Source organism: Blennius ocellaris (genome assembly GCF_963422515.1).
Source record: "Blennius ocellaris genome assembly, chromosome: 15".
NCBI classification, from domain to species: Eukaryota; Metazoa; Chordata; class Actinopteri; order Blenniiformes; family Blenniidae; genus Blennius; species Blennius ocellaris.
The window spans coordinates 13944596-13957917 of record NC_137664.1 but is presented as its reverse complement, the minus strand read 5'-3'; the positions used below and the strand labels follow the sequence as shown (position 1 = coordinate 13957917).

General features: G+C 40.3%; 1 protein-coding gene across 1 annotated transcript in view; it reads right to left on the bottom strand.

The window, feature by feature from the left end:
* The window catches only part of ank1b (ankyrin 1, erythrocytic b), a gene marked incomplete at both ends in the record, with an annotated part of 76264 nt that overhangs the window by 24975 nt on the left and 37967 nt on the right, over positions 1-13322 (bottom strand). Inside the window, 21 exons of the mRNA XM_080509824.1 lie at positions 1225-1245; positions 1419-1491; positions 1696-1788; positions 2906-3004; positions 3116-3214; positions 3935-4033; positions 4864-5061; positions 5249-5347; positions 5561-5659; positions 6152-6349; positions 6601-6699; positions 6973-7071; positions 7682-7780; positions 8239-8436; positions 8906-9004; positions 9238-9336; positions 9508-9606; positions 9951-10136; positions 11534-11632; positions 12238-12336; positions 12599-12697. Of these exons, the coding sequence (XP_080365950.1) occupies positions 1225-1245; positions 1419-1491; positions 1696-1788; positions 2906-3004; positions 3116-3214; positions 3935-4033; positions 4864-5061; positions 5249-5347; positions 5561-5659; positions 6152-6349; positions 6601-6699; positions 6973-7071; positions 7682-7780; positions 8239-8436; positions 8906-9004; positions 9238-9336; positions 9508-9606; positions 9951-10136; positions 11534-11632; positions 12238-12336; positions 12599-12697 (2353 nt within the window). The remainder of the gene's footprint in view (positions 1-1224; positions 1246-1418; positions 1492-1695; positions 1789-2905; positions 3005-3115; positions 3215-3934; positions 4034-4863; positions 5062-5248; positions 5348-5560; positions 5660-6151; positions 6350-6600; positions 6700-6972; positions 7072-7681; positions 7781-8238; positions 8437-8905; positions 9005-9237; positions 9337-9507; positions 9607-9950; positions 10137-11533; positions 11633-12237; positions 12337-12598; positions 12698-13322) is intronic.

Sequence of the window (13322 nt, the reverse complement as noted above, 5' to 3'; positions counted from 1 at the left end):
CTAAAAGGAGATATGAGATGCACCAGAGCACAATGGCATTTATATTATGATGAGTAATTAAAAAAAACTGCTCAATAATTAGCACTATTAACTTTTTCCATGTTCTATTATTTACTTCAGATTTCCATTGTTAATTTGGAAGCATACAAATACAAGATAGCAAGTATGGCCACTTGGCAGATAAAGGGTTAATCATATATAAAAAAATATAAATAAAATAAAATAAATATACTTTCAAAGAATGTTTTAATTCCTGTAAGATAGATAAAAGATAGATAAAAGTCATAAGTAAGGTTTGAAAAAAAAAATTGATTTTAGATTTTATTTATTTATATGTCCTATCAAAGAACCTTGAGGAACTCCAAGTGTAAATGTAATGAAGGCAAACTGATAATGAAAATAAGCAACACCTATCTGCCCCAATAGGAAGTGTTTAAACCAGAGGTCGTGAGTACAGAATGAGATTTTAAACAGGAATCATTTAAACCGAGGTTTTGGGGTTTGGTTCACAACCGTTACAACTCTAAGACAGAACTATAAAACACTTCACAGGACGGAGACAGAGACAGTTGAACATCCAGTAGTAACAAGCTGTTCAGAAAAACAACCAAAAATGTTAAAGAAGGAAAAAAAAAGTGATAAAATTCAACAACGATAACAGGACTGCAAAAATAACAAAAGCTTGAAAATGTGTTGAGCAGAAATGACTGATTGGGTTTTTAATTCTGAGGTTCTTTGAAGCAGAGAGACGACTGCGTAAACAGCAACTGTTTGCAGGAGCGCGTCACAGCTGCGGCTCAGCATGTGTTTATAATCAGCTTATGCATCAATTAAGTCTGTAAAAGGGAAAAGTAACAGCTGAATTGGGAAAGGGCGCCGTTTTGTTGTCTGAATGCAGAAATATGGGGAGCTCTGTCGACGAGAAGCCCACGAACAGATGTGCACTGAACGCTGGTAAGAAAAAAAAAAGAAAAGAAAAGAAAAAATGCTTTCATGCTGATGAAAAACAGTTTTGCTTGAAATAAATCTCTCAACAAGACGGAGGAGAGAATCAAGATACAGGAGATACGATGGAAGAGAAAGAGCAGTGAACAGTGCTGGAGTTTGAGAGTTGAACTGATTAGAAGGACAATTCGTGACACACGGAGGAAATGAGACTGCAATGAAGGCACAAGTTCACGAGCCACCCGACCGGACAAGGCAGAGAAACACACACAATCCTACCTAACGTTAGCTGGGCAACACCTACAAAACAAACGGAAAACGGTGTTATAAACAATTGCATACATATTCATTCATTCAAATTCACTGTAGCACTTTGAAATGTGAGCGCACTTTAGAGTTTTCTTCAATCACAAATTGGGAGCTGAAAATGAATACACAGAGTCACAGTCGGACATTCAGGTCAGGTCGCCTACCTTCATCCTCCGAAACGTCCAGAATCTCATCCACCGTCTCGGGGAAACTCATCCGATGTTTCTCCGTGGTGATCTGTGAAGAATCGGAGTGAGAGGTGTGATTGTGGAGATGGGAGGACAACAGAAAATACGGCCAAATGACACATTTATCACCGGGCAGGTGAGGGAGCGCAGTGTGATTTCGACAGGATGGTTATTTGACTGAACGTCTGAGTCACGGCGCGTCAAGGCCACTCAGTGTAACCATGTGAACCGTGCGTGATGATGTGTTGCTCACCGCAGAGACAGACTCCTCGGTAACCAGCTTCAGCACATCGATGACAGAGATGTAACCCAGCCGCTTAGCTATGCCCAGAGGAGATGTCCCATTCTGTACGGGGAGAATTCTGAAGCTTCAGTATAATTGTTTCCATAGAGCTTTATCTTGTTTTGAAATCATTGAAAAAAAAAGAAAAGAAAGAAGTAAACATCCCTTTATGCATTGAACTGAACTGAACCTTTTATAATACACTGATATTGCCGTGAGATGTCACATGTAAATGCTCTCTTTTTGATTTATTAAACATTCAACGATATTTCCAACAAATCCAAACAAAATTTTGTGTGAGAGGAGGTACTTTGTGTACATCAAAGCTCGTAACTCATTTTAGTTCAAGGGCTACGAGAAGCCTCATTTAATCTCATGGAGCGTAGTTAACTAGTTAGGACAAGCTGTTACAAATACAAACTACCATCATTTCCCCCCTTTCTTTTATTACACAGAATTCTGGCATTTTTAAAAAGTGCATTCTGTGAACATCTTCGACACAGCGAGTCTCTTCATACTGTAGGTAAATGGACTTCCTTTTTATAGCTTTAATAGTTTCACTGTTTCAGGAGTCTCGATGTATAGTCCAATGACACTTTGACACGTGGGCTACGTCAGGCGAGGGATTCAAACCGCCAACACACTCGTCACACTCTTTCCGCTGCCCCTTTAAGCATGCACATTTTCTCTAAGCCATTGTCTATTTTTACTACCACTCTCACTGAAATGGTGGACAAATTCCGAATATAAGTTTGTGTCTTTAGAAAATAGCACTGTAATTTATTTTTTTTGAGTGATGTATCATCAAAGCCTTCTGATGTCGCTGACTGTATGAAGAGACTGCTAAAGTGGTATAATGCACTATTACTATAAGTAAAGTCCATTTACCATTCCTTTCAAATAACACATTCATTTTATCATTATTACTGCAGTATTGTATTACCTCAGTTGATAGTACAGAACTAAAGGATATGCTTTTATATGTGCTGTATTTTGTGATCAAAATATATTTTTCTCCCTCATATTGTTAGATTTTTAGGCATTTTTTTTAATCAACATGTGAAAAACATATTATTTCTCATCTTTGTGAATTTTGATGAACATCTGTGAATGTTTTTGTGGAGATATCTGTATGTAGGCACTACGAAGCGATAACAGGGTATTCCTAAAAGTGTCTCACCGTGGTAATCTCGTTGGGCAGGGCTCCATGTTTCAACAACAGGGTGACGATATCGGTGTGGCCCTGCTGAGCCGCCTGGTGCAGAGGCGTGTAGCCCATCTGAACAGGATGAACAGAGTCACGCACAACAAGAATCCAAAATAAAAAAGGTGCTGTTCTACTCCAAATAAACTGAGACCATATTGATTTTATTTGTATTTTTTTTTTTACCCTCGTCTTGCTGTTCACATGAGCCTGCTGCTGCAGAAGGAACTTCACCATTTTGATGTTGCCATAGTGACAAGCCACATGAAGGGGTGTGTAGCCCATCTGTGTGTGAGAGAGAAAGAGAGAGAGAGAGAGAGAGAGAGAGAGAGAGAGAGAGAGGCTGTTCAGAGACAGAGCAGTTTTGTAAGTTTTATTGGGAAATTGAAAACTCCAAGATGATTATTTTTTGGTACTTCGGAGAAGTAAAATGCTTAATTTACTATGTGCATATTAAAATCCTCTTCCCTCTGGTGTACATCTCACCCTCTGATATGCTATGTTTAGAGGCAGAATCCATCGTACCGAACAAAACATCTAAAATATATGCACATAATAATTTACAATAATAATTAAAGCCAACAACAATAGTGGTGACTTAAAGCTTTTGACTACTAGCTTGAGTCCCTGCTCCATCAACAGGTTTAGGTGGGGTACATGAAAAGTCGTCCCCACCCCTTCACCACCACTGTGGGACCTTGAGCGAGGCACCGAAGTCGCAGCACTGTAGCAAGTCATTGCTTTTAGGATGTGTAGTCAACTATGAATAGGATGACTCAAATGCAGAGGGATAAAAGACTCTCTGCAAGTGGATCATTAAAGTAACTTAATCTTTGGAACGGTCTGTACCACAAAGAAGGCAGCATGAATGTCTACCGGCAATAGGCACTTGAATTGAATCATACCCTGAACATGACACCATTTTCATCAGCAAAATATAATGAGCCACCGATCAATATTACCTGTTTGATCGTTCAATGTGCCAGGCCTGGTGTAGTGACTTACCCTGGACGCAGCGTAAACGGAGGCTCCTTGTTTGACTAACGTATCTGCGATGCCAACATGACCCTCCTGAGCCACAAGGTGCAAAGGGGTCAGACCGTTCTGAAAAACAAAAAAAAACGCACAAAAGTAAGGTAACAATCAAAAGTGTAGTTCACACAATATTTCATCTGGTGCAGTAGTAAGTTATTAAAATGACATAGGTTTATGTGAGTTTCCAAATTGTGTGGGTGATTCAAATGTTAGCTTTGGCACCAGTCAACATTACCCTTCCTCCATGCTTCAGATGTATTCATAAATGCTAAATACTCCATCTTCATGTTGACATTTTATCGAACCTATTTTTTTTTGCTCTATCATTTATTCAATAATATTGTTTTTTTCACGAATGGGTGTCATGCAAAAAGTTCTTCATGACAACTGTCAAATATTGCAGCCACCTTGCAGAAGAGCTTACAGTTAAAAATATCAGATTTTTGACTGATAGGGCGATTCAAGAAATGTGTTTGCGCCACTTGATGAATTGAACTGATGTCACTTCAGCTGACCTTAAGGAGTAAATCAACCATCAGTCTGACTCACACTGTGCTGACAGCTCAGCTAATGTGTCAAAGCCTCATGACACGTCCGTGACACTAAACTATAAGTACATCATAAATAAGAGACACAAATCACTTGTTAGTTTTTGTTTAAGTAGCTGGCAAAGTAATTTCATTAATGTTAAGTGTTTACTAGAGTCAGGTACTATTTGTTTAGCCCAACCTGTCCATGATGCAATTTGCCAAAAATACACTGTTGCTGAGCAACAGTGTGTGCTTCTTACAGTTTTCTCTGTCTTCCTGACATTGAGCCTTACATTGTAACATTTATCTTTGAACGCAGCAAAATAGATAAAAGAAAGGCACATGTTTTCTTGTATTGTAATATTCTACCTTGTTCCCTAGATTCACGTTGGCCTGCTTGGAGATGAGGAGGGCCACCATATCGGGCCGTCCCTCCTGTGAAGCCAGGTGTAGGGGCGTGATGCCTTGGAGGGACTCCGAATTAGGCGATGCCCCATTCTGAAGCAGACAACTGGCCACCTCCATCTGGTTCTGCTTGGCTGCTATGTGAAGTGGAGTGTAGCCATTCTGAACAGAGAAACAAGGACATACAGCACACACACAAGTGGAAGCAGCTCATCTTAATGCAGGTGCATCTCAATCTCATTTGGCCTTTTTTAAAATGTTCTGAGTGCTAATAGCGTGACATGTTGCGTTGTCCTTCCTGTGTGAGTTTTCACGCACACACGCACACACAAACATGTGAGCATCTTACTCGGGCAGTGCTGTGTGCAGATCCTCCCTTGCTGACCAGGAGTTTAACAACATCCAGGTTGTTGTGATGGACGGCCACATGAAGGGGTGTCAGACCGTTCTGTTAACCACACGCACAGACACATGTAGACATATATAAACCCCCACAGAAACACGCACACACAAATACACAGAAACATGTATATATGAAACACAGAGCATGGTAATCTGTCAATAAAGCTGATAAAAACACTTATTTCAGCGACACCAAGCTTATATGTTGACCTGCTCTTCACAGGCTCACAAAGAGTGCCTCAGTGTCTGATTGGCTCACCTTCCCGGCTGCATTTGGGTTAGCTCCTCTCTCCAGAAGGAGTTCTGCTACATCCACCTTTCCATATTTAGAGGCCACGTGGAGGGGAGTGAAACCTTTCTGCTCAGAAGAAAAGAACAAATGGAGATTGGTTTTCTGAACATTCAGCCGGAACAGTGAGACAGGTATTTCATCAGTATGAACATGAAGCTGTAAACTTTATCATTACAACAGTGATTTGCTGAGAGCCTCAGACACTGTTGAGTACAATTTCAGACTATCTGGTGCTTCCTTTTCTCTGGGTTGATTGCGGAGAGACTGGATTAAAATGATCCTCACTACAACACAATGTGGCACGGCAGTCTTCTAAAGACATGGCTGATGGCTGCCTCAAGGTGGCGTCTGTATTTTTTTTTAACTTTGGTCTCTGCTGCACAACTTCCATCCCAGAGTAAAGAACAACTGTTATTTTTCATTCAAATAATTAGATTTATTGTGACCTCTCTTCAATAATTAAAATGAAAAAAAAAATATTCAAGGAAAATACAATTTCAAAACACACATTCAAAACAAACTTCATATCTAACTTTGTAAACGACTGAACATATCCACCTTTGTCATCTTTATCTGCTGTGCTCCGGCATCCAGCAATATCCGGATTGTGTGGACGTGTCCTTCACGTGCTGCGATGTGTAACGGTGTGTGACCTGCAGTTGTGGCCGAGTCGGGGTTGGCCTTGTGCTCCAGGAGGAGCTTGACAAGCTCCTTGTGACCCATGCGGGCCGCACAGTGTAGGGGCGTCTGGTCATCCTGGAGGAGGAAAACAATGTATAGAATAATAATAAAGAGATTTCCATGGAGCAGAGTGAAATAATGAGGCAGTCACTCAAAAAAAAAAACACCCAAAAAAAACCAAACACACAACACATGTTATTAAGTTAAATATGTGTTTGCAGAGGTTTTCTTTAAAATGCAATTTATTTGGTCATTTGCAAAGTAATCTCCTAATAACAATATAAACATAGAAACCGTGACCTTATTTTGGATGATAAAACTAGTACCTTAGCCCTGGCATCCACTTGTGCAGCGTTTTGTAGCAAGAACTGAGCGACTTCACAGTGTCCTGCTCTGGAGGCCATATGGAGCGGAGTCTCCACTTTCTAATGTAGAGGGAAGGATGGAGCAGTCACCCAGGGAGCACAATATATCAGGATAATGACAGAAATCCCACTGAGGTTTTCAAGACAGTCATCAACAACTTCATACTGCTTAACATTTACTCATCAAGCATTTTAATATCAGTTCAAATACAACTTTATGAGTGAAATAATCATTATTATCTGTAATGTAGCTGATCATATTGAGAATAATTTGTCAGATTGATGTATTCAAAATCTATGAAAATAAATGAGTGAACAGGTTTATGTTCTCACCACATTGGAAGCATTAGGGGAAGCCCCTCTTTGGAGCAGGTTCTTCACTATGTTCAGATGACCCATGAATGATGCTACATGAAGAGGAGTGAGACCGGACTGTGAACACAAACACACAATAAAGGTCATCAACACTCAAAATAAATGCATCACAACTAAGCTGGGATGTTTGTGTTTCTTAATTCCATGTGGTAGGACTACGTGGATTTGACTTTGTCAGTAAATTTGAATTACGGGATCAGATTTAAATGAACACTGAATAAAGCACTCAGATTGATCTGCAGGTTTATATGCATTAAACATTACATCCAATCTAGGCGGAAGATCAATCCCACAATGCTTTGCATTGTGACATTATCCACTTGTGGCCACTTTTAGCTTCACCTGGAAGCCAGCCAGTATTGAAAATGGATTTTTTAGCACGGCTGAGCCACCTTCATGTTTTCTTTTTGGACTTAGTTTGAAACTGCAGTGCTATGTGAACATTCCCTTTGTTCAAATTCTGATCTGAAAGAGTAAATAATATGTTGAAGAGCAATGTCTGTCTCATCAATTTTGAAACTTTTCATTTATATGTCACCTTTGTCATTTTATTTATGAATTACAAAACATTGCTCACTTTATGGATCTAACAAGGGTGAAAACATTTCCATCAGAGTTTATGATTGTTCATGTTCAGACTTGTGTCCCCGTGGTCACATGGTCTCACCTCTGTGACAGCTTCTAAGGAAGCAGAGTGCTTGAGCAGCAGGTCCATGGACCGCATGTGGTTTTTCTTGCAAGCAATATGTAGAGGTGTGAAGCCATTCTGAAAAAGAAAAAAAGAAACTAGTCAATTAGAAAGCAAAGGACGCAGCAGTATTCTCAAAGAAGAAATCAAGGAAAGGAGGGTAGTGCTAATTGACCTGATCTGACACATCACACAGCATTCAAAATATTCAAACCACTGCTGCAATTAATTCCTAACAATTTTATCATCACCATAGACAAACTGCAAGACATTCAGTGAGTTAAAAAAGATCAATTGAACTGGTTATTTATCTTCCACAGTGCTGGGGGCTGACCTCAGCAGACTGCGAGTGAAAGCTGGTTGCACTTTGAACATGAAGTCAATCCATCAAAGGCCATACACAGATCAACACTGAACATACACACACACACACACACACATACGCACACAATGCATGTTTTTGGACACTGGGGAAAAACCCACGCTCTCCCCACTACACCGTCAGCAAGTCTCAAAAGCAACAAGCTGTTTCTCACCAGAGCCCGTGCATTAGCTTTGGCCCCCTTGTCCAGTAGAACTTTGGCCATGCGGTGGTGACCACAGTGGGCTGCTACATGAAGAGGGGTTAAATGGTCCAGAGTGATATCATCGATCTCAGCATTGTATTGCAGTAGCTGCCTGACGCAGTCCATGTGATCCCCCTGAGCTGCCATGTGGATGGGGGACAGTCCGTTCTGGAGGGCAGAAATAACAATATCGAAAAGATGAAGTAGAAATAAAAGGCAGGCGTGAGCGGAGAAACAATGGAGACGTACTGTATTTCCTTCCGTTGCCAGTAAAGAACTGTGCATGTACCATCCAGTAGGCAGCGCAGTCAATAAGATTTAGTTTCAGAGTCCAGGCTGAATAAAATCAACACACTATTCTAAAATTACTTGCAGATAATCTTGCAGCAATAAGTTCTGCTTAATATGCTTGTCCAGAGCTGAGGAGGCTCAGATCGAGCAGCTCAGTCAATACAACAATGAGCCATTCAGAGTTCATCGTATTTTCCAGAGTTGCATCAAAATTACTTTCAGGTTGGTCATTTGCTATCATTCTCTGTCTGACCAATATTTTTTTAATAAAAATAACAAATAAGTCAAAATTAGGACATAAAAAGAAACCCACATGGATTGCTGTGCTTTATCAAATTAGTCTTACCTTTGTTTTGGCCTGGATGGGAGCCCCGTGTTCTAGCAGGATCTCAATAATGCGAACGTGACCATTCCTGGCTGCACAGTGGAGAGGAGTCAGCTCATCCTACCAAACACAAACCAAAGAGAGGAAGAGAGAGAGACCAACAGCATAATTGCAAAGGCTTTAAGACAGATAAGACAAAGAACGAGCAAGTCAGCTGGGAAATACACCAATCTGGTAAACATCGGGAGGGGATTAAGCATCCAGAAGCAATACAATCCTAGAATGTCTTTGGTCTGAGACAGACCACTACTCAAAGCAAACAAAGTGCAGAGTGACTTTATTGGCATACTTACCTTTGTTTTGGCATCAATTTGTGCTCCTCTGTCCAGCAGTAGTCTGACCATCATCACATTGCCCCTCCTGGAGGCTATATGAAGAGGTGTGATGCCGTTCTGGACAAGCAGGGGGGGGGAACAAGTGAGCGTAATCTGTAATTACTTCATCTCTCAAGTGTCCCTATCATAATTAAAGCGTAGCCATGAACATAAATCTTTTTCTCAAAATATCTTTTATGATCTCTGATTTCTTACCCATTCAAACTACAATGTCTGAAGTGAACTGACCTTGGGGGTGAAGTTTACATTGGCTCCTCTGTTCAGCAGCAGCTGAGCTACACTCATATTTTCATAGTGTGCTGCAATGTGGAGAGGTGTGAAGCCAGTCTATGGAGAAAAACACACAACGGGGACACACAACGTCAGTAAGGACAATTAGAATCTATTTATATCACTGTTTAAAACAAGGTTACAAAGTGCGCGACAGAGATTTCACCACAGTTCTGAACATAAAGGAAAAGAGACGAGCGATGATAATAGCATGACTACTTTCAGTGTTTATTCTATTAGAAAAACAAATGCTTCTTTGAATAACTATGTGCGTCAAGAAAACTGAATCACCTGGAACATGTACTTCATTAATTCACAACACTGTTGCTGTATTTATTATATGTCCTTGCCGTATTGCCATGATTCATTCAAACCATCAGCGTGTTTCTGACAGTGAGTACCTTGCTGAGTACGTCGGGGTTGGGGTCATTCTGCAGGAGGACTGCAGCGGTGCGCGTGTCGTCGTTTCGCGCTGAGATGTGCAGCGCGGGGAGGCGGACCTTGCCTTTGGTGCCGTAGTTGATGAGCAGAGCCACGACATTCTCATGACCCTGTTGGAGCGCCACTGCAAGGGGGGTGAAGCCATCCTGAGACATAAAAATAAGATAATGCTGTGAAATCTGGGGCAGGTAAATGACTAAATGAAAGCATGCTGCTAAACTCCCTCATTATACATGTTGTACATATTGAATTAAGCATGAGTGTCTATAGGTAATGTTAATGGTAAGAGCCTACTGTTCTGGTCTGTGTTCTCTTACAAAACAAGAAATCCTGAAAAAAAATAATACCGCAAAAATAGCAAATTGCTAAGAGTCAATCAACTAAAACTTAATAAAGTCCAAAAATGTGTGCTTAAACAGGTAGTTCTTAAGGGGCTGTGCTGAACAGGGCACAAAAGCAGAACGAGAGTTGAACAACACAGGGATAACAAACAAGAGAGGACGGCTAATGGGGAAGCATGCGACTGTGTGATATTACATTCTTTAAGTGGATATAGAGGAAGTTGTAAATTTGCTCTACTTCTGTAAAGTTGTATTTAAAAGTAATGTATGTGGATACAATAGTAGGTTAGAAAGTGAGTGTGTGTCATTTCCTGATCTCTGCCTCACACCTCTCAGCAGGTTGGATTTTGCTCTCCTGCCTCTACAGAGATTCTTTCATGGGTTTTATTTGCCCTCAGTATAGACTGGCCGGCTCCTTTTTTTGTCAAGTTTGTGGCATAGCAATTCAATGTAACATTATGTTTGAATATTTGCTGGGACTTTTGGTGGGACTCAAAGGAAAAAAACTCTTGAGATACAGATTAATCTCTGACACATCAATATCAAGTAACCTAGAAAATGTCAGATAAAATTTTATGTGTGCCTGTTGGTCGCTGGTATATTTTGGTTTTCAACAACGTCCCATCCACTTTGAATGGGCATTTTCTTTTTTCACATTTTCTGCAGAAACAGCTTGCTCAATCATTAACAAAAGTCACAACACATGATTCCTGAATTTTCCACACATTTTGACGTCCTTTTTGTGTATATGCTTCCAACGGTAAGGGCGAGTTACGCACCAAAGAAAACAAATATTTTTAAAACTGCTGCCTGGGATTGTAATCTTTGCGTCCATAACAATCCAGATGATTGAGAGACTCGTCCGAGATATGGTAGAAAACATTTACAGGTCTCTGTCGATGTGCACATATTTTATAATGCACACATGTTAATACTCACATTCAAATCTGTGTATGAACACAATTCTGATACAGTATACACATACAAATCTGTCTTCTAAGAACTACACATGTATTAAGAATCTTTGCATATCATTGCACACATACAAATGGCTGATGATAATCTACGCACCTTCATAGTACTTTTTTTTTTTTTAACATAGCTGATGTTTCAGAAAGGCAACTTGCCTTCAACAGTGCAGCAGGTCTTTGCAGTGTCAGACAATGTGAACAGTTTAACACTTTGTATGAAGAGACACATACCTCAGTTGGCAGACTCTGATTGGCACCGTTCTCCAGCAGGAACTTCACCACTTCTAAATGGTTCTCCTGTGCTGCCATGTATAGTGGACTGAATCCTTTCTGTTGTGGCATAGACACATAATGTAAAGTTACATGGAGTTCCGTCTACATTTGCCTTAACCTGGGATGTTGGAAGACGAACCCCCCCCCAAAAAAACCCCAAAACAAAACAAAAAAAACAACGGTTATTTGTCTTATCATTGATATTTGAAACTCCATTTTCAGAACTGCATGGATTGCATTATAGAGACCAATCGAAGTCCACGTAATAGATTTACCACACATTTAAAATTGAATACATCTGTATACATCGGGATCCTAATAGCCATTGACAAGCTCTGTGAGGCCGGCTCACAAATCCTTGAAATCTCTTGGTTTATACGATTCATTTTGAAAGCATAACTTCACTTTTAAAGTCTGTTGCCATTCATATTTGCAAAGTCATGAATCGAAAAGACTCATCCAGTGAGAAAAATAAATAATAACCAGGTTTTCATCAGACAGATGTACACAGTTAATTATAAACTGTATGCACAGAAGCAATGTATTTGTAGTAGAGAAACCAATTATCTCACATACACAATATGAAAAAAATCTCCCATAAGTTCATGTACATGCACTATATACACAATATATATTCTTGCTCAGAGCCTGTGCAGACTCACATGTGACTGGGCATTAACATTGGCGCCATAGTTGACGAGCTCAGCCACCACTTTCTCCTGCCCCGCCAGCGCTGCGATATGGAGAGCCGTGTTCCCTTTCTGGAGGTCACATGCAAAACCACAGAGAAGGTGTGAAAAGACAATTAAAATGAATGAGAAGACAATTATGGGAGCCTAATGGCCTAGATCTCTGCACTGAGCGCAGGACACTGAAATGTGTCCGGTGTCTTGTACTATTTAGGATAAGAAGTGACGGAGGAAGTAGCACAGTAGCTCCTATCTACATCCCAGACATTTAGATGACATGGTTCACAGTGGGGAGCAACAACTAAACACAGTAGTGCACAAATGTTGACGTTACCTTAGTGGTTGCTTCCAACTCGATGCCAGAGTGTAAAAGCTCCAAGACCATTTTGACATGACCTTCTTTAGAGGCCAGGTGTAACCCGTTAAGTCCATTCTTCAGGACAAAATAGAGAGATTTTGTTAGACATAAGACAGGATAATTTAAAAAAAATGAAAGGAAAAGTATAAGGTGTATAAGTGGGCAGGTTACATCTGACAGATCCCAAGACTCACACTTAAACACTCATGCAAATTATTCGATAAATAATAGAAATCCATAGACTGAAGTCTTGCCTATACGGAATCATTTTAATTTATGGGTTCAGTCTTATATGTAATAAATCAGCTTTTTTATTAGTTTCAAAGAAGGGTTCTCGACAATAGCTGCTTTCCATCTGCTTTTTTGTAAATGTTTGTAAATGCTGTAATTCCTACATATGGTCATGAACCCGTTAGACATGTAAATGGTTGACACTTTCTATTTAAACTAAAGTATCATTCATCGGTGTCTGTACAAGCATGCCAGTGGATGTTTTCGAGCCTTTAGGCTTGACCAAGCGCAAAGATCTCAGCCTCTCAACGGCTGGTGCGCAGAAACCCCAGAAACACTGTGACATAGAGCAGAGAAGCCGCAAGGCTAATGCATTCAAGAACAGCCTCACATTCAGGCTGTATCCCAATCTCTACTAATCCAAACAGAAATATTCTGAAACATAGAGGGTTGCTGGGTGCGTCCTTTT